This window comes from Rhinopithecus bieti, unplaced genomic scaffold (assembly GCF_001698545.2).
Source record: "Rhinopithecus bieti isolate Rb0 unplaced genomic scaffold, ASM169854v2 scaffold_63334, whole genome shotgun sequence".
Lineage (NCBI taxonomy): Eukaryota > Metazoa > Chordata > Mammalia > Primates > Cercopithecidae > Rhinopithecus > Rhinopithecus bieti.
Window position 1 is genome coordinate 135,321 of NW_016823868.1, and position 22,146 is coordinate 157,466.

General features: G+C 53.0%; 1 protein-coding gene across 2 annotated transcripts in view; it reads left to right on the forward strand.

Annotated features, from left to right (window-relative positions):
• SEPTIN9 (septin 9) overlaps nt 1–22,146 on the forward strand; it is a 213,902-nt gene that overhangs the window by 30,717 nt on the left and 161,039 nt on the right. Inside the window, exon 1 of one of the 2 annotated variants that reach the window (XM_017861943.1) lies at nt 7,157–7,979. The exons of the other annotated variant lie outside the window; for it this stretch is intronic. Coding sequence (XP_017717432.1) covers nt 7,958–7,979 — 22 coding nt within the window. The 5' untranslated portion in view covers nt 7,157–7,957. Of the gene's footprint in view, nt 1–7,156; nt 7,980–22,146 lie in introns of those variants that run through there. 2 annotated transcript variants of the gene reach the window in all.

Consider the following 22,146-nt stretch of genomic DNA (forward strand, 5'->3'; position numbering starts at 1 on the left):
GAAATCTCAGAGTTGATCTTGACCTCTGCCTCCCCAGCACCCCCAGGTCAACAGGTTGCCAAGATCTCATCAACTCACCCTCCACATACTGGCCCTTGGACAGGCTGCCCTGGTCATGGTCATGTCTTGGTTGGGCCTCTGTCATCTCTCCTTGGACCAGCGGGTGCCGTCCTGCCCACCCCTGTCCTGCTGTGGCTCCTTCCTATCCACAGTCAACATTTAGAGGACGATTACCGCTTCCCTCCTGTGTGCTGGGGACCCGGTGATAGGATCCCTCCACCCGATCATTTACAATAGACCTGGGCCTGGTCTTCTTACTTACAGAGCCCTTAGTTTCTGCCCACAAGCCTCGAGTGTGGGTTTGTGCTGCCAGCCAGCCTTACCCTGATACTGCTTTCCAGCCTGGAGCCCCCTGCTGCTTCTGCGCTCCTGGCTCTGAGTGCTCGGACCTCTCTGGATGGGTTACCACTTGTCCTCTGGAGAGCAGGGCTTCCATGCTCCTGGACCCAGCTGGCTCAGGGTGACTTTGGGCCATCTTGTCACACCCCTTCTATCAGCTTGGCCTTGGTTATTTCTGTGTCCTCCACAGCCTCGGACCAGAGCCGGGGCGGAATGCTCTCCTGGTGTGTGGCAGGCAGTCAGGAAATATTGCTGGACTGACCTTGATAGGAGATGCTTGGGAGAATTGGCCAAAAAACTAGCTTAAAATGCAAATATGGGCCTTCTTTTGCATTGGCTAAAGAGTAGCTTTTCTCTGTTTGCCTCCTGGGTAAGAAATTGATGGCAAATGCAGTGTCTCCAGGGAGGAGAAGAAGGTGACGAAAAGGGTCTGTGTAACAGGGCAGGCACTAGGCATTTGTGACTAAGTTTGAATTATTTAACCTAAATGCAAAACTCTGTGCCTTCCTTGGTAGCCCTTCCACATTGCAAGCGTTCACTGCCACATGTGGCTGCCATATTGACCACAGCAGATACAGAACATTGACATCATTGGGGAAAGTTCTATGGGCGGTTTAGATCATCTTCACGTTGGATCTGTAAATTCATTGTTTATCCAGCGAACGGTTGCTGGGCACCTACTGAGCAGGCAGGATGAGAGACACCCGCTTTTGGGGGAGTTTTCTGTTGGCTGCAGAGAAGCTTAAACTCAGGGGGCCTGGGGCAAACTCTGCAAGGGCCCTTGGCCTCTGCACCCCCAGACCTCCCTCACTCTGCACAGGCAGTCGGGGGCCCCCTCTAGGAATGGAGCGCCAGCTCTGGCTCCTGTCAGGCTACAGCCCGGACGGATGGCTGAGCATGAGGCTGTGAGAGTGGAATTGGGCCCGGCCGGGCTGCTTCTCCCCGTTGTCTTGGTTTCCTTCCACGCTGACCTGGAAGGACTCCTAAAGCAACAGGCCTGCCCAGGCGGTTTGCACCAGTAAACCCTGCAGCGGCCCCAAGGGCAGAGATAGCTGGATTGTATTTATTTAGGAACAGCCAAAGCTCGAGGCACAATAAAAAGTGGAGAAAGATTCCGGAGAGGAATGCAGCTGGCCTCAGCCCGGGAATCCGTCTTGCTTGGGAGGCTGTAGGCGGGCCAGGCTGGGGCCAGCCTGGAGGGTCTTGGCCGGCTCTGCTGGCAGGTACAGTAGCAGGGTCAGCAGGAGGGAGTCCGGGACGGAGCTCCTTCACTTTTAATTCAGGGAAGCAAACTTCAGTGGTTGTCTGAGGATGAGCAGGAAATGAATGGAAAAGTTCTTTTTTTTTTCTTTTTTCTTTTTAGGCAGGGTCTTTCTCTGTCCCCCAGGCTGGAGTGCTGTGGCACAGTCATAGCTCACTGCAGCCTCAACCTGCCGGGCTTAAGGGATCCTCCCGCCTTAGCCTCCTAAATAGCTGGGACTACAGTTGTGCGCCACCATGCCTGCCTAATTCTTAAAAGAAATGTCTGCAGGCTAGGCATGGTGACCCATGCCTGTAATCCCAGTACTTTTGGAGCTGAGGTGGGAGGATCCCTTGAGCTCAGATGCTCCAGACCTGGGCAACATGGCGAGACCTTGTCTTGACTAAAAATACAAAAAGTTAGCTGGGCGTGGTGGTGCACCCCTGTAGTTCCAGCTACTCTGGAAGCTGAGGCTACAGTGAGTTGTGATTACATCACTGCCCTCCAGCCTGGGCAAAGGGAGGAAGAAGGGGCCCTCAAAAAAAAAAATTTTTTTTTTGAGACAGAGTCTCGCTCTGTTGCCCAGGCTGGAGTGCAGTGGCATGATCTTGGCTTGCTGCAGCCTCTGCCTTCTGGGTTCAAGTGATTCTCCTGCCTCAGCCTCCCAAGTAGCTGGGATTACAGGTGTGAGCCACTGTGCCTGGACTCTTTTTTTGTAGAAATCGTATTTCTTTATGTTGCCCAGGCTGGTCTTGAACTCTTGGCCTCAAGTGATCCTCCCACTTTGGCCTCCCAAAGTGCTGGAATTACAGGTGTGAGCCACCACTGCCAGCAGGAAGTCACTTTTTAAAGCGAGAGGTTGTGCATCCTGTATAGCTTGGTACTCAGCATGGAGGATTTACTGGAACTTGTGTTAGGTGAGGGGACATGGAAGATGGCAACAAATCCAAGCCCGGAGCATCAGAAAGCATCCTTTCAGCCTGAGATGCCTTGTCTCCGCCTCCGCGCAGGACCCTTCCCCAGTGTGTGCGCTTGGAGCAAGGCGGTGCCGATCCTACAAAGCCTCTTTCCTGAAGGCCCCTGCTGCCCACATCAGCGTCTCCTGGACCGCCTGCTCCTTCCCTGCATGGCTGGACCAGCCCCAGGTCCTCCTGGCCTGGTGTAGGGAGCACAGGCCACCCTGGGGAATGCCTGGCATGTGTCCCCTCCCCTCTGGGTACCGGGGGATGAAGCTGTGCTTCGTGGAGGGGGGCAGAGGCACTAGTGCCCGGGATGGTGCGCCTGGGGCAGCTGAACTGGACCCGGCTCCTACTGGGCCCCTGTGGAGCCCAGATTGTTGTGAGAAGGTGACCCGTACCTTTCACTTTTGTTTCACGTGGGAACAGGGGCTCAGTCTACACACATATTCGGTTTGGAGTATGAATTTCCATGGAGAAGGAAAATCTCTACTAAGAAGGCTCTGATGTCAGGATTGTCTGTGAGGGCCGGGCCATGTTCTGGGGCAAGACAGGAGTGGAGGAGGCAACCAGGGAAGGCTTCCTGATGGAGGAGGCATTTGATAGCGTCTTGGAAAAGAAGCAGTTTCTAGGGCAAGCCAGAGAGTGAAGAGCGACCGTCTAACTTCTTTCTGCAAGATGCCCCCAGGCTGAGGCAAAGCAGGTTGAGTGTGACACTTCCTTCCTTTCTGTGGGTTCTGGCCTTTCCGGAGCCCGGCCAGTGCCATTGGAGACAAAGTGGCCTTCTCTCTTCCTTCCCGCCCTGCCAGGCCCCACTGCGCCCGTTGAGCCCTACTTTGCAATTAAGAGGAGCTGTGAACCGATGATGCTGATGTCACAAAAAAGTGGCCAGGGGTCTACGGGGGGTGAAGGACAGAGATGCTGCCCTGAGAACTGTCTGGAAAGGGCTTTTGGGTAACAGTGCCCACTCCAGGGTATAGGCAGGCTGGGGTGACCGGGAACTGGGCTCACAGGCTGGCACAACTAGAGTTTCCCAAAGCCGTGGCTCTGAGGGCCCTTCCTTCCCAGGACAGCAACCTTTGGTCCAATTTGGGAAAAGGTGGGTTAAACCCAGCCCGGCTCCCTCACTGCAGGATTACTCAGTGCGTTTAGTATGCAACTGTGCCTCTGAATCTAAGACAGGACCACAGAAACCACTTCAGTGTTCCTCTGGAGGGAGGGACCACGGGGAATCCACCACAGGGGCTTGGGTCTGCGCTGGCCTGGTGAGGTGCCCCCTTAGTGCTTTCACGGAGGCTGAGACACCGTGGGCAGTGAGAGGTTGGCCCCTCGCCTCCCCCACCCTCGGCTGGCCTTACCCCACCACCTCCGCACTCGCCTCCCAGCCGGCTCATGACTAACTCCTGCCTCTTCACAGCCAGTCGGTGCTGCCAGGTTTTCCACTTCAAGTGATCCCCTGCCTGGGCCAAAATGTTTGGATTTTCAGGCACGGAGGGGAGATGGACCTCAGGCCAAACCACGCTGGGTAAAGCTGAGGGTCAAGGCCACGCTCAGCAAGCGCTCCAGCCCTGGCCGTCAAACCCATAGTGTGCACAGCGTGCGGGAGGTGGCCGGGTGAATGAACTCGTCATAGCCCAGCCCCTCACTCGGGGCTGTTCCCAAGTTCCCACCGCCAGCCTGGCTGGGTCAGAGCCTGGTGGGGCCTTCCTGGGCTTCCCTGCCCCACAGCGGGAGTTTGTATGGAGAGTCTTGAGTGAGGTTAATGGGTGTTCTTCCTTTTTTTTTTTTTTTGAGACAGGGTCTCACTCTTTTCACCCAGCCTGGGTTGCAGTAGCGCGATCATAGCTCGATGCAGCCTCAGACTCCTGGCTTCAAGCAATCCTTCCACCTCAGCCTCCCAAAGTGCTGAGATTATAGGCGCGTGCCATCTTGCCCAGCTGGGGTTTCTGCTTTATACTTTTTCTCTTGTTGCTAAACTCAATACAATGAAAGATATTACATTTATAATCAGAAAAACCAACAAGAAATATTATTTCAAAATTGGAAAAGGGATTAAAGAAACAAACCAAGAAACCTCTGCGATTCCTGCCGATCGGAGTCAGTGGTTATTAGTGGTTGGCTTAATACAATGTTTTAGGAAGAAATAGAATAGAAATAGAAAGCAGCTCCAGTGAGCTGAGCCCTGGCTCTGTCTGTGATACTACATCAGTTTCCCACAGCTGCTGTAACGAGTGGCCACAAGCTGGCTGGGTCGCAACAACGCCCAGCCATCCTCTCACAACTCTGCAGGCCACACGTCCGAGATCAGGGTCACCAAGCTGAAATCAGGGTGTCCCCTGGGCACAGCCCTCTGGAGGCTCTAGGGCAGGGGTTCCCACCCCTGTGTGTGTCCTATTAGGAACTGGCCTGCACAGCAGAAGGTGAGTGGCTGGCAAACGAGCAAAGCTTCATCCGTATTTACAGTCACTCCCCATTGCTTGCATTACTGCCCAAGCTGTGCCTCCTGTCTGATCAGCCATGGTGTTAGATTCTTACAGGAGCGCGAACCGTATTGTGAACTGTGCATGTGAGGGATCTAGGTTGTGGGCTCTTACGAGAATCTAATGCCTGATGATCTGTCACCGTCTCCCATCACTACCAGATGGGACCGTCTAGTTGCAGGAAAACAAGCTCAGGCTCCCTCTGATTCTATATTATGGTGAATTGTATAATTATTTCAGTGTAATGATAATAGAAATAAAGTGCACAATAAGTACAGTGTGCTTGTGGCTGGGCGCAGTGGCTCACACCTGTAATCCCAGAGTGAAACTCTGTCTCAAAAAATAAAAAAGTAAAAGCCAGGTGTGGTGGCTTACGCCTGTAATCCCAACACTTTGGGAGGCCAAGCTTGGCGGATCACGAGGTCAGGAGTTCAAGACCAGCCTGGCCAACATGGTGAAACCCCATCTCTACTAAAAATACAAAAATTAGCCAGGTAGGGTGGCAGGCGCCTGTAATCCCAGCTTCTTGGGAGGCTGAGGCAGAAGAATCACTTGAATCCAGGAGGCGGAGTTTGCAGTGAACTGAGTGTGCCACTGTACTCCAGCCTGGGCAACAGAGTGAGACTCTGTCTCAATAAAATAAAAGAATAAATATAATGCACTTGAAACATCTCGGAACCATCTCCCCACTCCCTGGTCTGTGGAAAAATTGTCTTCCATGAAACTGATCCCTGGTGTCAAAAAGGTTGGGGCTGCTGCCTTCATCTCCTGCCCCTTCAAGCCTCTGGTGGCTGTGGGCGTCCCTTGGCTTGTGGTTGCATGGCCCTTCCCTTCAACACCAGCATCTTCATATCTCTCCGGGCCCCATCTCCACTTGATCATCCTTGTCTGTGTCGAATCTCCCGCTGCCCCCGTCTTGTGTGAGCACCGAGATTGCCTTTAGGGACCACCTGGACCATCCACGTGTTCTCGCCACAGCAAGATCCGCAACTGAATCACAGATGCAAAGACCGTTGTTCCAAACAAGGTCCCATGTGCAGGTCTAGGGATTAGGACATGCTATCCCTGGGGCCATTATTCAGCCTTCTCTAGTGCCCATGATCCCTCCCTCCCTCCCCAGCCTCCCGCCTCAGCTGAGATGCTGTCCCCATCTCCCTCACTGCCTGGCTGCCTGTGGGGCTGTCTTCCAGGCTCTTTAGGAGGAGGTGGTTGCTTTATGTCTCCCAGAAGACTGGGAATGGTCCTCCCCACCCCCCAAGAAGACGTCCTTCCTGACAAAGGAGACTGCATTTCGGGTCCTATCCCAGGCAGAGAGTGGATGGGACTGTGGCCTGAAGTGGCCTTTCAGGGCCTTTGGCACTGTCATCTAGCTGAGAGCTGTGCATGGGCCTCACCTGGTCACAGGTCACGTGGCTCTGTGGGGCAGGGATTGTAAACTCAGAGGCCTGCGGGGTGTGTCGAGGTGGAGGGGTGCAAATATTGGAAATTTGTGTGGGGTCCTTGGGGAGCAGTGCAAACTGGAAACTGTTTTGTCTAAAGGGCAGAGCAGTCTTACACTAGCCCTGTGTGGCCAGGCAGGAAGGCTTCTGTGGTGTGGCCATGCGTCCTCCCTTTCTCAATAGAAGCTGACAATCTGGAGTTTTCAGAGAGATTGCCTGAGTTCTCAGCCTTGGCAGGAATACACATTCTCTTTAAACAGGCTTGGGCCAACAGAACCGGCCTCTGTGTCTCAGGTTTGAATGAACCCTTGAGGTGAAGCTTAAAGACAGAGAGGATGCCCCCTTCCCCACCCAGGGACCCACACTGTAGGCCCCCATCTGCTCTGCTGTGCCCTTGGCCTCAGCATGGACACTGACCATGTGCTGGTGGGGACCCCCCCAGGTAAGCAGCCTCTGAGGACCCCGGATGAACAGTGGGGAACAGCACTGATCCCCCAGTGGGGCCCCGAGTTCCCAGAGAGGAAGACTCGCTCCCTCCCAGGGGACGGCTGGAGACTTACTGACTCATGCGTGTGTGGTAGGAATCATCCAGGAAGTCCCCATCCCGTTCGCCCTCTGCTTGGGCGGGGACGGCAACTGCCTCTGTCACCACAGGCTAACGGGACAGAGGGGGGTGATTTCTCAGGGTTCCTCCTGGGCAGGTGCTCCAGAACCTTTTCTCAGCATGCTGGCCTAAGGCACGGCCGTTCCTCCCGCCCAGCCACGTTGGGGTGCGGGGTGAAGAAAGGCTGGGCTAGCCCAGGACAGAGGAAGGCACGCAGGAACTGGGCTTTTTAAACACTTAAACCCAAGGAAATCGTAGCATCGCGGGACGGGGAAAATGAAAGACTTTGGAAGTCGTCAGGAATTTGACTCTGTGAGTTGGTTTCCAAGAGTCTAAGTTAAGCATCTCCAAGTGGATATTAAAAAGGAGCAGCAAGCCTCGGGGCGGCGGGGGCTGGAGGAGGTGGAGAGAGGAGGCTGCCGGAAGCCGCACTCGGGACCTCTGCAGCCACCGACCAGACCGGGCGGCCAGGACTCTGGGACTCTCACAGGCAGACCCTGGGGGCTGCCGGACTCCTCGGGGCCCACCTCGGGCCCTCTCTCCTGCCTCCTCTTTTTGGATTTCTCTCCTGTGCTCCGTTTTTCCTCCCATTTTGAAGAGAATGCTACTTCAGTTTGGAGCACAAACATATGATGAGCACATGGAAATGTGGTAATTCGGATGCATTCGTGATTGCAACAGATTGAAGAAATTAGACCAGACAAAGAGTGTTTTTAGAGGAGGAGGAGGAGGAGGAGGAGGAGGAGGCTGAGAGAGGGAGGGCGACGGGGGTGAGAAAGGGGAGGCCGCCTCTGAGCGGGACGCCGGGACTCCCGCCGCTGCTAAATATATCCGTAGGAATGGAGAGGGACCGGATCTCAGGTAGGCAGACAGCCCCGTCCTCATCGGCCGCCCCCCACTGCCCTGGACTCGGGGCTTTATTTATGCTTGGGGGGAATAAGCATGCAAGGGGCGCTTTTGCTCATTTTTCACAGAAATATTTCTTTTCTTTTTGGCGGTTCCAAGCTCGTGGGACGAACGCTGTCTCAGAAGCTAAGCTCTCCTGAGTCTGGCTTTTATTTAAACCCGGCTCTGCTCTCTCCTGGCTACTTCTCTTTCATTTTCCAGTGTGCCACTCTTGCGTGTCATGGCCACTCTCAATGCTCAGGCTGTTGGCGCTGAAACCTGGGAAGGGCGTGGGGGACCTGCCCCCCTGGCTCGGGTCTGGGGCGGCGGCGCTTGGACCTGGCCAGTGGTTTGTTTGTTCACTGTGTGGTTTGTTTTTTGCCTCCAGCCAAAGTCTGTCTTCAAGGCTGCCTCGGTCTCCTACCTAAAATAGCATTTCTGTGCCTTCCCGGCAGTTGATTATAGAGGGGGAAGCTCCCGGCGCTCAGAGGAGCCCGGCGTGTGTGTGCGTGTGTGCACGTGTGCATGTGTGTGTGCATGTGTGTGCGTGTGTCCATGCACGCTGGCAGCCCCCTTGCAGCGGTCACAGACCCATCAGGGTGTGAACCGGCAAATGAAGAGAAAGGGGGTTCCCGTGCCTTTAGTTCACCCCAGCTTTCCAGGCCCTCCCTCCCAGGCCCAGCCTCCTTGGTCTCTTCACTCACGTGCGGTACTGTGGCTGCCATCGCACGTGGCCAGCACCGTCATTGGTAATTAGCACTGATGACAGTTTCTGCTGCCCATGCCGACCTCTGAGCCCAGGGCTGGGAGATATGGGGTGGCTGAACCATGCTCCAGGCTTTGGGTATTCTGAAGTGACCTATGGGCCATGGAGCAGGGGTCGTTAAGAGTGTCAACCCCTAAGTGCCTTGGGCCCTGGTCTGTTGGTTGCCCCTATGTGTGTGTTGGGGGGTCCCTGAGAGGCCTGAGAGAGGGAGGCCCATCTCGGTGACTCCTCTATAGGACGTGCGGTCCCCTCCACCGCTGTTCCCAGGGCCACATCTTGATGTGATGTTGGGACTGGTGGAGCGGGTGTGTGTTGTGCCACTGAGCACGCCCAGTTGGGCACAGCAGGCGGACCTCAGGAGGAGGCCAGGGGAGATGGGCAGAAGGCTGGGGCGGCAGTGAAACCGCATCTTATCTGTTTGAGCTCGGGGGTTCAGGCCCGCTGGGATGGGTGGTTGTGGAGCCCAGTGTCCTGCTCTCGGCCCATCAGGAGCCGCAGGGCAGGGAGCACTGAGAGGGGCCTTCATCAGGCTTGCACAGTGGAGCCGTCCTCGGAGTGACCACCCCACCAGACCACAGTGGGTCCCCTGCCTCCTCGGCCACCAGTCCCGGGAGGACGTCACTTCACCCGCCTGGCTGGCAGGGGCCTCGGGGAGCCTCGGGTTCGGCCTTCATTTTATAGATGATCCAGCCAAGGCCCAGATGGGTGAGCAGCAGGGGATCTGAGAGCTGGGCAGAGAGGCGTGGGTTTAGGGGGTGGTGCTCCCTGGGGAGCTGGAAGTGATGGCACCCTCCCAGGCTCACCAAACACAAGCTTTTCATGAACTAAACAAAACACTCTTTGAAAGCAGTCAGCGCTGTGCCCCAGAGACCACTCTGATCCCTGCTGCCCTTGGCCAAGGACAGCACAGCCAGGGATGAAGCGGGGACCTCCCCTCGGGCTGTGCCTTGATGAAAGATGCTTTCTACAAAATCCCATTCAGATGTGTTTTCATGTAAGAAAACGTACATTTTTAAAAACTCAGTTGTAAACTGGCTGCCTTCCGAATGATCACGAGAATCCCCGAACTGTTTCCCTAACGAGGTTCTCGTCCGGGCAAACTTTAGCACTGGTCTTTAATTGTCACTGAACTCCCAAACAGTCCCTGGGGAAGTGAGTTCCTTCCTGTCCCTGCTGGGTGGCCTTGAGCAAGCCACTTCGCAGCTCTGGGGCCGCAGTTCCGTAATCTGCAATGTGAGGGGTGGGAGCAGCCTGGCCCCAGGCAGCGCCCCCTCCACCCCGCGGGCTTCTGCGCGTGTCCTGAGTTTTGTGGGCACTTCTTCCCTCACCGAGGGGCTCTTCCTCTTCACAGGGTGTGGCTTATGCCACTTTGTCAGGCTGGAAGCCACTGTGAGAGCTGCTCTGATCCCCACGCGTGCTCTGGCCTGAGGAGGAGCGTGGGGAGGATGCCGTGCCTGTGTGACAGAGGCCTGCCTGGCAGACGCCGGCCCGCTGGCTTCCAGACGTGGCTGTGGGTGCCTCATGCCCCACTGGGCTGGTGTGTGAGGTGTGTCCAGCTCAGGCTGCCCTGTAGCTACCCAGGAAGGGTTTGTGGGAGGGGGTGGTCCTACCCTGGTGAGTCCATGGTGGTCTGCCGGCCCCAGGGAAGGCTTAGGAGCCCCAAGACCTGCCCTCTTGTCCCTCCGTTGTCCCTCTGTCGGCAGTGCCTGGCTCTGGTCTGGTTTGTCACGGGGACCTGGGTACTCTCCCACCCTCCCTGGGGCCTGTGGCCTTCCCCTGGGAAGGTTCGTCAGCAGGGCCAGCATGAGTCATGCAGCGGTGACTGGCCGCTGAGGCATGGAAGGCCACTCCTTCCAGCCAAGGGTCGGAGCTTTTTTTTGTTCTGGACCGGCTTTGTGGCTTTTACAAATTAAGCAGTTTTATCTTGTTCCAAGAGCTTGTATTTCAGCAGGGAGAGAGTCTCCAAGAAGGGAACTTTCCACTGGGGAGCTCCGTTGGGCTGGGAGGCTAGGAACAGGCCACGAGGGAGAGCTGCAGGAAGAGGGCGTGGACGTCTGTGCATGGTCATGAATGCAGGCCCAGGGTCCTGGAGGGGGCTCAGCCACGCTGTTGCTGGACGTCTGTCCCCACCAGGGTCCACCCCATGCAGTGCGGCACAGGGTAAAGCCCAGCTCCTCTTAGGGCTTTCCTGGGTCAGCAGTGGGCAGGGAGCCGAGGCCCCCGGAGGGTGCTACCTCAGCCCTCACCCCTCCCTCCTGTCCCTCACTCTGCTGTCTCTGATGGCCTCTGCCGTCCCCTGGGAGTTCTTACCCCTGGACACGGGGTGCCTATCCGGTCTCAACCTCTCCAGCTCTGCTTTTCCATCTCCGATGGGAGAGGCCTGGCCTGACGCACTCTGCACCCGCTCCCTGACCGGCCCTGTGGGAACTCTGGTCCCTGTAGTGGTTTCCTGGGGCTGCCATCACCAAGTGCCACAAACTGAGTGTCTCAAAACACCAGACATTTCTTGTCTCGCCATTCTGGAGGCCAGAAGTCCGAAATCACGGCATCAGCAGGCCTGGTTCCTTCCAGAGGCTCCGACGGGAAGCCTGCTTCTCGCCTCTGGCAGCTTCTGGCGGCTCCCGCAACCCTTGGTGTTCCTTGGCTCGTGGCCATATCACTTGATCTCTGCCTCTGTTGTCATGGGGCCTCCTTCTGTGCCCCAAATCTCCCTCTGTCTGTCTCTTATAAGGATTTAGGGCCCACTGGGTAATCCAAGATGGTCCCATCTCAAGATCCTTAATTTCATAATGTCTGCAAAGACTCTTTTTCCAAATAGGCCGTGTTCATAGGCTCTGGGTGGATGTAAATTTTAGGGGCCACCTTTCATCCCCCTGTTGTCCCCACGTGTCTGGATGCACAGAATGGTTCCATGTCCCAGACCCCTCGCTGCCCCCTCTGGCCCTTTGGGGTGGCCGGCGGCCTTTTCCACTCGTTCCTGTGCTCCTGGTGAGGTGTCGGGGTCAGGCAGCCTCTGTGGGAATTCTGGGGGCAGCACGGAGCCGGCCCCTCCCCACCAGGCGTCTTCCTACCTGCCTGGAGCTCATGGTTGTGAGGGGGGGGGTCTCTCCTTGTGGCTTTGATTTGCATTTCCCCAATGCTTAGTGATGTTAAGCATCTCTTCGTGTTTATTGCTCATTTGCACATCTTCTTGCAGAAATTTCTGTTCAAGTCCTTTCCCTGTGTTTGATTTGGATGATTGTTTTTGTTGTTGCTGAGTGTTAGGAGATCTGTAGATGAATATCCAGATACTCATCCTGTATCTGAGCTATGATTTGCTGCCATTCCATGGATTGCCTTCCCACTGCGTTGTTAGTGCCCTTTGATATGCAGTTTTGTTTTGTTTTGTTTTGTTTTTTTGAGATAGAGTCTCACTCTGTTCTCCAGGCTGGAGTGCAGTGGTGTGATCTCGGCTCACTACAACCTCCGCCTCCTTGGTTCCAGAGATTCTCTTGCCTCAGCCTCCTGAGTAGTTGGGATGACAGGCGCCTGCCATCAAGCCCAGCTAATTTTTGTATTTTTAGTAGAGACAAGGTTTCACCATGTTGGCCAAGTTGGTCTCGAACTCCTGACCTCAAGTGATCCACCCGTCTCGGCCTCCCAAAGTGCTGGAATTACAGGCGTGAGTCACCACGCCCAGCCTGATATACAAATGTTTTAAACTTTGATAACGTTCCACTTTATCTATTTGTTCTTCTGTTGCCTGTGCTTTTGGTGCCATAACCAAGAAATCATTGCCAAATGCAACGTCATGAAGCTTTTCCCCTGTGTTTTCTTCTAAGAGTTTTGTGGTTTTAGCTCTTGAGTTCAGGTCTTTGATGCATGTTGAGTTGATTTTTGCATGCGGTGTAAGGGCTGGTCCAGCCTCATGCTCTGGGCTCTTGATTCGCTTCTCTTCTTTTCTCATGCCCAGCTGGTTCTGCTGGGTAGCAGGGAGGAGTGGGGAAGTCCCGGGCTGGGCCTGCTGTATCATCCCCTCTCAGGCCAGCCGGGGAGTCTCAGCTCCTGCCCAGGACCTGGCTGGACATGCACCCTACCGTAAAAGCCTGGGCCGCCTTTCTAGGCTGATGGCAGGGCCAGCCCGGGGCGTCCTGAGGCCTGCCCTGCAGACATGCCCCTCATTCTCAGTGGTGTGGCTGCCCGGCCTGCGTGTGAGACCAGCTGTCTGTGCTTCAGGGCGTGGAGGCTGAGTGTTTCCAGCCTGTCCCCTTGCTTGGCTCTCCTTCTGGGGATGCCCCTGCAGCTCATTCTCTGCCTCTGCTTCTGCCATCTGTGCCTTTGTCTGCTTCCTGTTTGGAGGTGGTCATCCCTGCTGCCGCCCCTCATGATCTGGACAGGAGTCTCCATCCTGAAGCCACCACCCAAAGCCCTGTGCCTCAGACCTCTCCTACCCACCACATGGGTTCCACTGTGACCAACTCAGCAGCTGATGAAGTTTCCCCTGGGGCTCTCCTAGCAACGGGGAGCTGGCCTGCCGGAGGCCTGGCCTCAGTCCCTAAGTGGAAGTGGGGCCTGAGGGTGTCAGCCTTTTTCTGCTGCCTGGTGCTCTAGGGGTTGGCTTGTCACTCCTGGAAGCACTTGCCATCCTTACACAGCACCCCACACCCTCCTCCCTGCCTCCTACCCCTTCTTCCAAGGGGTCATCTCTGCTTCCCTCCCCACCCAACCTCACCCACGTGGTCCGCCCGGCAGCCTTTGAACCCCAACATGACACAACAAACTTCCCTTGCTGGTCACTCATTCATTCATTCAGCATTGGGTGCTCCCTGTGGACTTGGTGCTGGGGTCTGATGGAGGGCAAAGCCAGACACAGTCCTTGCCCTCATGGGACTGCACCAGTGCAAGACCACATCAGTAAATGTGAAACATGGGAAGTGGCAGGAGTGACAAAGGGGACCAGTGGCAGGACAGGACGTGGGGTTCGTAGGACCAGGTCAGGAGGACTGCCCTGGGGGGAGACCTTTAGGCTGAGCACAGAAGGGTGAGGAGTAAACCAGGCTCAAACCCGGCAGGCAGCAGGGATCGCTGCAGGCAACAGGCAATGTGTTCAAAGGCCCTGGGGCATGGGGGGCTGAGGCCCGCAGCAGGGCAGGAAGGGAGGCTGTGGTTGAAAGAGAATGACTGTCATGTTGTGAAATATACATTTGGTTTTCATCTCCATTTCCTGGCATACAACTCCTAAAATCCTTGGAATCTCCAAAGTGATGTCTTTTTGAATGCTCATGATTGACAGACCAGCTGGCAGCCCCTAACCAGCTTCAGGATGGGGGCGGGTCCCAGGGAAGACTGGGTAGAAGTACAAGGTTGAGACTTTCAGCCCCACCCTCCAACCTCCAGGTAGGCGAGAGGGGCTGAAGGTTAAGCTGATCATCAGTGGCCAGTGATTGAATCAATCATGCCTTTGTAATGAAGCCTCCGTAAACACTCAGAAGGAGGGGGTTCGGGGAGCTTCTGGAGCATGTGGAGGCTCCTGGAGGGTGGAGCGCCTGGGGAGGGCATGGAAGCTCTGCGTCCCTCCCCCATACCTTTCCCTACACCTCTCTTCATCTGTATCCTTTGTAATATCCTTTATAATAAACCAGTAAATTCCATGAGTCCCAGGAACATGTGTAAAAGAAAAAAAAAAAAGAATAAACCATAGCTGTTCTAGCAAGTTAATCCTACCAGCACCGGCCTTCCTCTGCCAACCTTATCTCTGGCAATGCCCCCCTCTCCTGGGCCACTGGGACCCCCCCCTGCCCCACCACCCCTCCTGTGGTGGTCTTACTGGCTGCTGTCCTCAGGCTAGTTTATTTTTACCCGGCCTGCTTCCACCAGGGGCTGAGGCCTCCCTGCTCACTCCAGCTTCCTGGCCCATCTCTTGCTCTGGGCTGCCCGTCCACACCAAGTGGCCAGAGCTTCTGAAGCCATTCGCCGTGTGCCCCTGCCTGGCCCCATGCATCCCACATGGTGCTCCCCAGGGTCTCCCACTGGCAAGGGCATTGGCATGGGTTCTGGGGCTGCTTTGGTTCAAGCCCACCCTGACTGGGGGCCTGAGGGTCCCTGAGGGGGTCCCGAAGGCCAGGGCAGGCAAGGCTGGCATGCTCTGGGCGGTGGGGGCTGGGCATGGGAGGGGAGATTCCTCTTAACCAGTGGCCCACGTTTGGAGACTGATTTGGGCTCCAGGCTATGCCTTGAAATTGGGACAGAGAGTGGCACAGATCTCAGCCCGGGAGCCTCCCTCTGCCTGTGGACGCCCTCATACCTCCATCCACGGAGCCACCCTCCTCTTTTTTTTTTCTAAATGGGGAAACTCTGACTTGAGCACTGAATAAACAACGCTCCCGTGAAATCAGCGAAAAGGCACCGGCTCTGAAACTGCCGTGAAAACTTGAAAATGCTCTTTGGACCAATTTGCTGGAACAGACAGGTGTGATGGGGCTGCGGGGCTTTGGGTGGCAGGAGGCATCCCCATGCCCAGGGCGTCCCCGTGCCCAGGGTTTCCCCGTGCCCTGGGCATCCCTATGCCCAGGGTGTCCCCGTGCCCAGGCACTGCCCCTCCCCACTTTCCTAATCTCCCTCCACCAACAGGTGTCAGCTGTGAAATGCCTGCTGTGTGTGTCCTTTGGTTGAGTTAATCTTGTGCTCTTAAGTTCCTGTTAGACACAGGCAGGCTGCTTTAGTTCTTCTGGTGAATATTTGTTGTTGTCGTTGTTTGATACGGTTTCTTACTCTGTCGTCCAGGCTGGAGTGCAGTGGTGAGATATCGGCTCACTGCAACCTCCACCTCCCACGTTCAAGCGATTCTCCTGCCTCAGCCTCTCAAATAGCTGGGATGACAGGCGCCCGCCACCATGCCTGGTTAATTTTTGTATTTTTAGTAGAGATGGGGTTTTACCATGTTGGTCAGGCTGGTCCCGATCTCCTGACCTCAAGTGATCCACCCAGCTCGGCCTCCCAAAGTGCTGGGATTATAGGCATGAGCCACCACACCTGGCCTATCTGGTGAATGTTTATTGAGGCCTACTGTGTGCAGGCCCTCTCTTAGGTGCTTGGCCTGTAATGAGGAGCAACAAAGACACAGTCGCTGATCACCTGTTACTTACAGTGGGAACCGAGAGTCAGGCAGCCCACAAATGAGCAAATCCATAGATGGTTTTGGACGAGGGCTGTGAAGATGCTAAGAACAGATTGCTAGGGGTGCGTATTTGTGTGTGTGGGGGGGGATTAATGGAAGCCCTTCCTCAGTGGTAACACTGAGCTGAAGCTCTAATGACCAGAAGGACCCGGCCAGGCCAAAATCCAAGGGAAGAGCAACCTGGCAAAGGGAATGGCAGGTGTGAAGGGCCCGAGGTCAGAGCCTGGGGTAGGTGGGAGTGGCTGGAGAGTGTTGTCAGAGATGGCAGCGGTGACACCAGTGAGACAGGCAGGGCCAGGTCATGCCAGGCCTTGGAGGCCCCAGTGAGGGCTTGATTTTATTCTCACTATGGTGGGACCTCAGTGCCCTGTGGCTGCTGAGAATGGCCGATGGCAGGCAGGGAGGCCTGCTAGAGGGGAGGGTGCTGCAGGCCCTGCAGTTAGAGAGGGAGGATCAGGATCTCTTTGGAGAGGAAGTTGGAGAGGGAGGATCTCTTTGACTGCTGGATGGACCCACCTGCCTGGCTTCCCCATCAGCATCCAGCAGAGGCCACTCTGACCCCCTCCTGTTGATGTGGGCCCTGAGCCATCACCTCAGCAGCTCCTGAGTTTCGGGTCTGCTCTTGGCAATGGCGTGGGCTCAGCTAGGCTGTCGGGCAGCCTTTCCTGGATTCTTCCTCTGTCCTCCCCTGGGCAGTGTTTCTGTTTACCTGGAGAGGATGGGTGGGACTTGAGGACAACAGGGATTCAAAGAAGTCAGGAGTGGGGGTGCCTGTGCAGCTCACCCTGCAGAACAGACACTTTGGTTAAAGCCTAAAGCCTCCTGTCGGGAGTCCCGCTTGCCTCTCAGAGAGCACGTGGCTTGACGGTCCCAGGGACTGGGGGAGAGGCACAGCCATGCCTGTCCAGCAGCAGAAGGGAACCCCTAGGCATGGGCCTCTCCGTTCTGTGGCCTCGTCTTTCCTCGGGGTTGCACCGTCTCCCTCGCTGTCCCCGCCGCCCCAGTGCTCACGTGGCTGGTGGCCCTGTCTGGGCTTGGTCTCCCGCAGTCCGCCCTGCCCAGCCCCACACAGCCTGTCCCTCCAGCCGGGAATCAGAGCTCCCCTGGAGTTCCAGGCAGCAGATTCACTGCGGTGATACAGGGCTCTCAGCCACGCCGGCGGCCCTGCTGCTCTCAGGGGGACGAGTGTTGCTATTGACAAAGATTCAAGCACTACAGCTTCAGACTGGAGACAGTGGCTCACGCCTGCAATCCCAGAACTTCAGGAGGCCGAGACAGGAGCATCAGTTGAACCCAGGAGTTCCAGACCAGGCTGGGCAACATAGCAAGGCTTTGTCTTAATAAAAAATAAAATAATAAGAAAAAGAACTACAGCTTCAGAATGATTGGCTTCAGCATGTTTATAAAGTCAAGAGTCTTCAGTGTCCTGGGCCGATGTCGCTGTGTCTGAGGGAGAGAGGAAGAGGCTGGGGTGATGGGCATGGGGGCTTGTGCTCCACCTGGGGTAGGTGGTCTTGGACTGTGCCTCTGATGTGTTTGTCGTGGGGGGGCGGTGTCCACTGAGGACTGGATGTTGAGGTGTGGGTGGGGGAGGTTCTGAAGCATTGGGCATTTCTCGTGTACTGGTGCCCCGAGATTGCAGAGAGGGGACCCGCCCAGCCTGGTCAGGGAGGCACGTGGCTGGGAGGAAGGGGAGAGGAACCCGGTTGCAGAAAGCCTTTCCTCCAGCAGGTGGCGCCGCAAGTTCTCGAGAGTCCAGCTCCTGCGGGGTTTCACTGAACTCGTGGGAAGAGGCTGCCTGGGTGTAGTTTCCGCCAACTGTGGCTGCTCACTGCAGGCGAGGGAAGTGGCGAGTGCAGAGAATGAGAAGCACCAGAGGGCAGAGGACCACCCCCCGCACAGGCACGGGGGTGCTTCCTTCCCTGCACAGGCACGGGGGCCCGAGCCCTTGGGGTTCCTGTCCTAACTGGGCAGGGAAAGGGAGGGTTGGAAGCTCACTTAGGGGGAAAGGGAGGGGTCTCCTGCCATCTCTTTTATTTTCTTTTCCTATTTTGGTTGATATGTTTCAATCTTTTACATTTTGCAACTTTTGCCATAAAAGTTTTCAAAGACAGAAAAGATGAAAGAGGGCTGGGCGTGGTGGCTCATGGCTGTAATCCCAGCACTTTGGGAGGTTGAGCTAGGAGGATCACTTGAGCCCAACAGTTCAAGACCAGCCTGGGCAACATAGTGAGATCCCATCTCTATAAAGAATACAAAAAATTAGTCAGGCATGGTGGTGCAGGCTTGTAGTCCCAGTTACTCGGAAGGTTGAGGTGAGAGCATTGTTTGAACCTGGGAGGTTGAGGCTGCAGTGAGCTGGGATTGTGCCACTGCACTCCAGCCTGGGTGACAGAACAAGACCTTGTCTCAAAAACAAAACAAAACCACAAAAAAGAAATCATGAAAGATTCTAAAGCAAACACCCATGCGTTTACCACCTAGATTCCACAGTAACCATTTTGCTGTTTGCTTCACCACAAATCCGTCTGGCCAGCAGCATCCATGCAGGTTTTGATGCACTTAAAATAAGCTGCAGAAATCAGCACACAACATCCTGTCAACGCCTCAGTTTGCATTTCATTAACTAGAGTCCGGCATTTGTCTGTGATTATTTTTGTTTTTCTTTGAAGTAAAATTTATATACCCTGAGATGCACAGATGTGAAATGTTCTGTTCTTTGAATTTTAACAAATGCATCCACGTGTATCCCAGCCTAACCAGAACATAGAACATCACTATCACCCCAGAAAGTTCCTCATGCCCCTCCAGGCGCATCACAGCCCCCATCTCCCCCGGGGCAACCATAATTGTGCTTTTTTTCCACCATGAAATAATTTTGCCAGTTTGAGTGTTTCTTCGAGCTACCTATGTTGCTGCAGGTGCCAGCGATTTGTTCTGTTTTATTGCTGAGTAACATCCACTGTGTGAACATTCTGTGGGTTTTTAGCCATTCTCTTGTTGAAAGACCCCTGGCTGTTTCCATCTGGAGGCTCTTATGAGTAAACCTGTTATGGTGGTTCTTCTTGTACAAGTTTTTCTGGGCGTATAGGCATTCATTTATTCTGTAGAAATACCTAGGGTAGGTATAGGGTAGGTGTATGTTTAGTTTTATAAGAAACTGCCAAATCTTTTCCCAAAGCGGCCCTTTCATTTCACACTCCCACCAGCAACGGATACGAGTTCCAGTTGCTCCACATCCTGGCCAACATTTGGTGCTGTCACTCTGTGAAATCTTAATCATTCTGGTGGGTGTGTAGTGGTATCTCATTATGGCTTTAATTTGCATTGGCCTGATGACTAATGCGGTTAAGCACATTTTCATGATTGGCTCTTCATCTATTTTTCCTTTGTGAAATGTCTTTTCAAATCTGTTGCTCATTTTAAAATTGAGTTGCTTGACTTTTTCTTCTGGACACTGATCTTTTGTCAGATACGTGTTTTGCAAATATTTTATTCCAGTCTGTGGCTTGTCTGTTCATTTTCTTTTCTTCTTCAAGAGCAAGGTCTCGCTATATTGCCCAAGCAGGTCTGAAACTCCTAGGTTCAAGCTGTCCTCCTGCCTCTGCCTCCCTAAGAGCTGGTTTTACAGGCATGAGCCACCATGCCCGGCCTGTTCATTTTCTTAATGGTGTTTTCCAATAAGCAAAAGTGTGTCACTTTAATTTTTATGAAGTCTAATTTAACAAACTTCTTTCTCTGTGGTTATCTCTCTGTGTTCTTTGTAAGAAACCTTTGCCTACCCTGCCGAGTTGCAAAGATATTTATGTTTTCCTCTAGAAGGCTTAGAGTTATATAGCTTTTATGAATTAACTTTTGTGCATGGTGTGAGGTAGCGGGTCAGGGTTCATTTTGTTGTCATTTTATGTGTCTATTCAGTGGTTCCAAAATTCATTTTTTAAGCTTTTGTTTTGTATTTCCTTGGTGACTTATGAGGTTGCACAATTTTCCAAGATGCTTAATGGTCATTTATATGTTTTCCTTTGTAAAATTATCTGTCCAAATCTTACCTCTTTTTAAAAATTGTGTTGTTTCAAGATTGAGTGATTTCTGAAGGCTTCATTTTATAATGCTTGACAGAATGAACACCTGTTCCCCAACTACAGGCTTTTGCTGTCTTTGTCTTGCAGCTTCTCAGGGGGGTAAGACTTGGGTTTTGTTTTGTGGCTGGTTTGTTGCTTCTTTATTTGATTGTTTCCCCGTGGGGCTTATTTTAAAAAAAGAATTATGTTGTTTCATATGTTTTTTATATATTCTGGATGTAAGTCCTTTATCAGATATATGCATCATAAATGTTTTTTTTTTATCATATTGTTCCTTTCCTTTTGGTTTTCTTAATGATGTTATTTAATGAGCAAGAGTATTTTGTTTTCATGAAGTCCAATTGATCAACTTTTTCCAGTTTTGATTTATGATTTTTATGACCTATGCAGGAAATCTTTGCCTACACTAAAGTCAAAAGAAGTTTTCCTATTTTCTAGAAATTTTATAGTTGTATATTCTATGATTTCTTTTATTTTAAATTTTTTTAAATTTTAAAATTTTAACCTTTTATAGCTCTCAGAATGTTCTAGGATCCATTTTAAATCAATTTTGTATTTGGTTTGAGGTCAGGGTTAACTCTCGTTTTCTGTACTCATATCCAGTTCTTGCACCATTTGTTAAAAAGACATACCTTACTCTGTTGAATTACCTGATACTTTTGCTAAAAATCATTGACTGTATATGTGGTCCTATATTAGTATATGTACGTATATGCATATAGGCCCTATGTTGACTGTGTATGTGGTCTTATATTAGTGTATGTACATATATACATGTAGGCCCTATGTTGACTGTATTTGTGGTGCCATCATAGCTCACTGCAGCCTGAACTCCTGGACTTAAGCAATCCTCCCACCTCAGCCTCCTAAGTGGCAGGGACTATAGGCACATGCTACCACACCAAGCTAATTTTTATTTTATTTTATTTTTTTTTGAGGCAGAGTCTCGCTCTGTCGCCCGGACTGGAGTGCAGTGGCTGGATCTCAGCTCACTGCAAGCTCCGCCTCCCGGGTTTACGCCATTCTCCTGCCTCAGCCTCCCGAGTAGCTGGGACTACAGGCGCCCGCCACCTCGCCCGGCTAGTTTTGTATTTTTTTTAGTAGAGATGGGGTTTCACTGTGTTAGCCAGGATGGTCTCGATCTCCTGACCTCGTGATCCGTCCGTCTCGGCCTCCCAAAGTGCTGGGATTACAGGCTTGAGCCACTGCGCCCGGCCATAATTTTTAATTTTTAAGATTTTTTGTACAGATGGGGTCTCATTATGTTGCTCGGGCTGGTCTGTAATTCTTGGGCTTAGGTGATCCTCCCACCTCGGCCTCCCAAAGTGCTGAGATTACAGGTGTGAACCACTGTGCAGGCCTGATTTTTGAATATTAAACCAACCTTGCATTTCTGGAATACGTCCAACTTGCTTATGAGATATAATCCTTTTTATATATTGCTAAATTTGATTTGCCCAGTTTTTAAGCATTTTTTGTGTGTTGATTCATGAGGGATATTGGTGTGGTGTTTTCTTCGTTTGTTAGTTTATTTTGGTAATGTCTTTATCAGCCTCATTTTGGCCTCATAAAATTAGTTTGGAAGTGTTCCCTTCTCTTTGTTTTCTGTGAGTTTTCATAAGGTTGAAGTTGTTTCTTCCTTAAATGTTTGATAGAATCCACCAAGAAAACCGTCTAGACCTAGAATTTCCTACTTCGAAAGGTGGTTGTTTGTTTTAATCACAAATTCAATTTAATATATAGAAAGAGTTTTTCAGGGTTTTTTTTTTACTTCCCCTTTTCTTACTTTTGGTAAGTTGTACTTTGAAGGGATTTGTCCCTTTCAGGTAAGTTGTTGAATTTACTCATTTAAAGTTGTTCATAATACAGGCATACCTAGGGTTTGCTTCCAGACCGCGGCAATAAAGCAAGTCACACAAACTGTTTGGTTTCCCAGTACATATAAAATTTATGTTTAGGCCAGGCACGGGGGCTTATGCCTGTAATCCCAGCACTTTGGGAGGCCAAGGTGGGCGGATCATTTGAGGTTAGGAGTTTGAGACCAGCTTGGCCAATACGGTGAAACCTCGTCCCTATTAAAAATAAAAAATTAGCCGGGCGCGGTGGCTCAAGCCTGTAATCCCAGCACTTTGGGAGGCC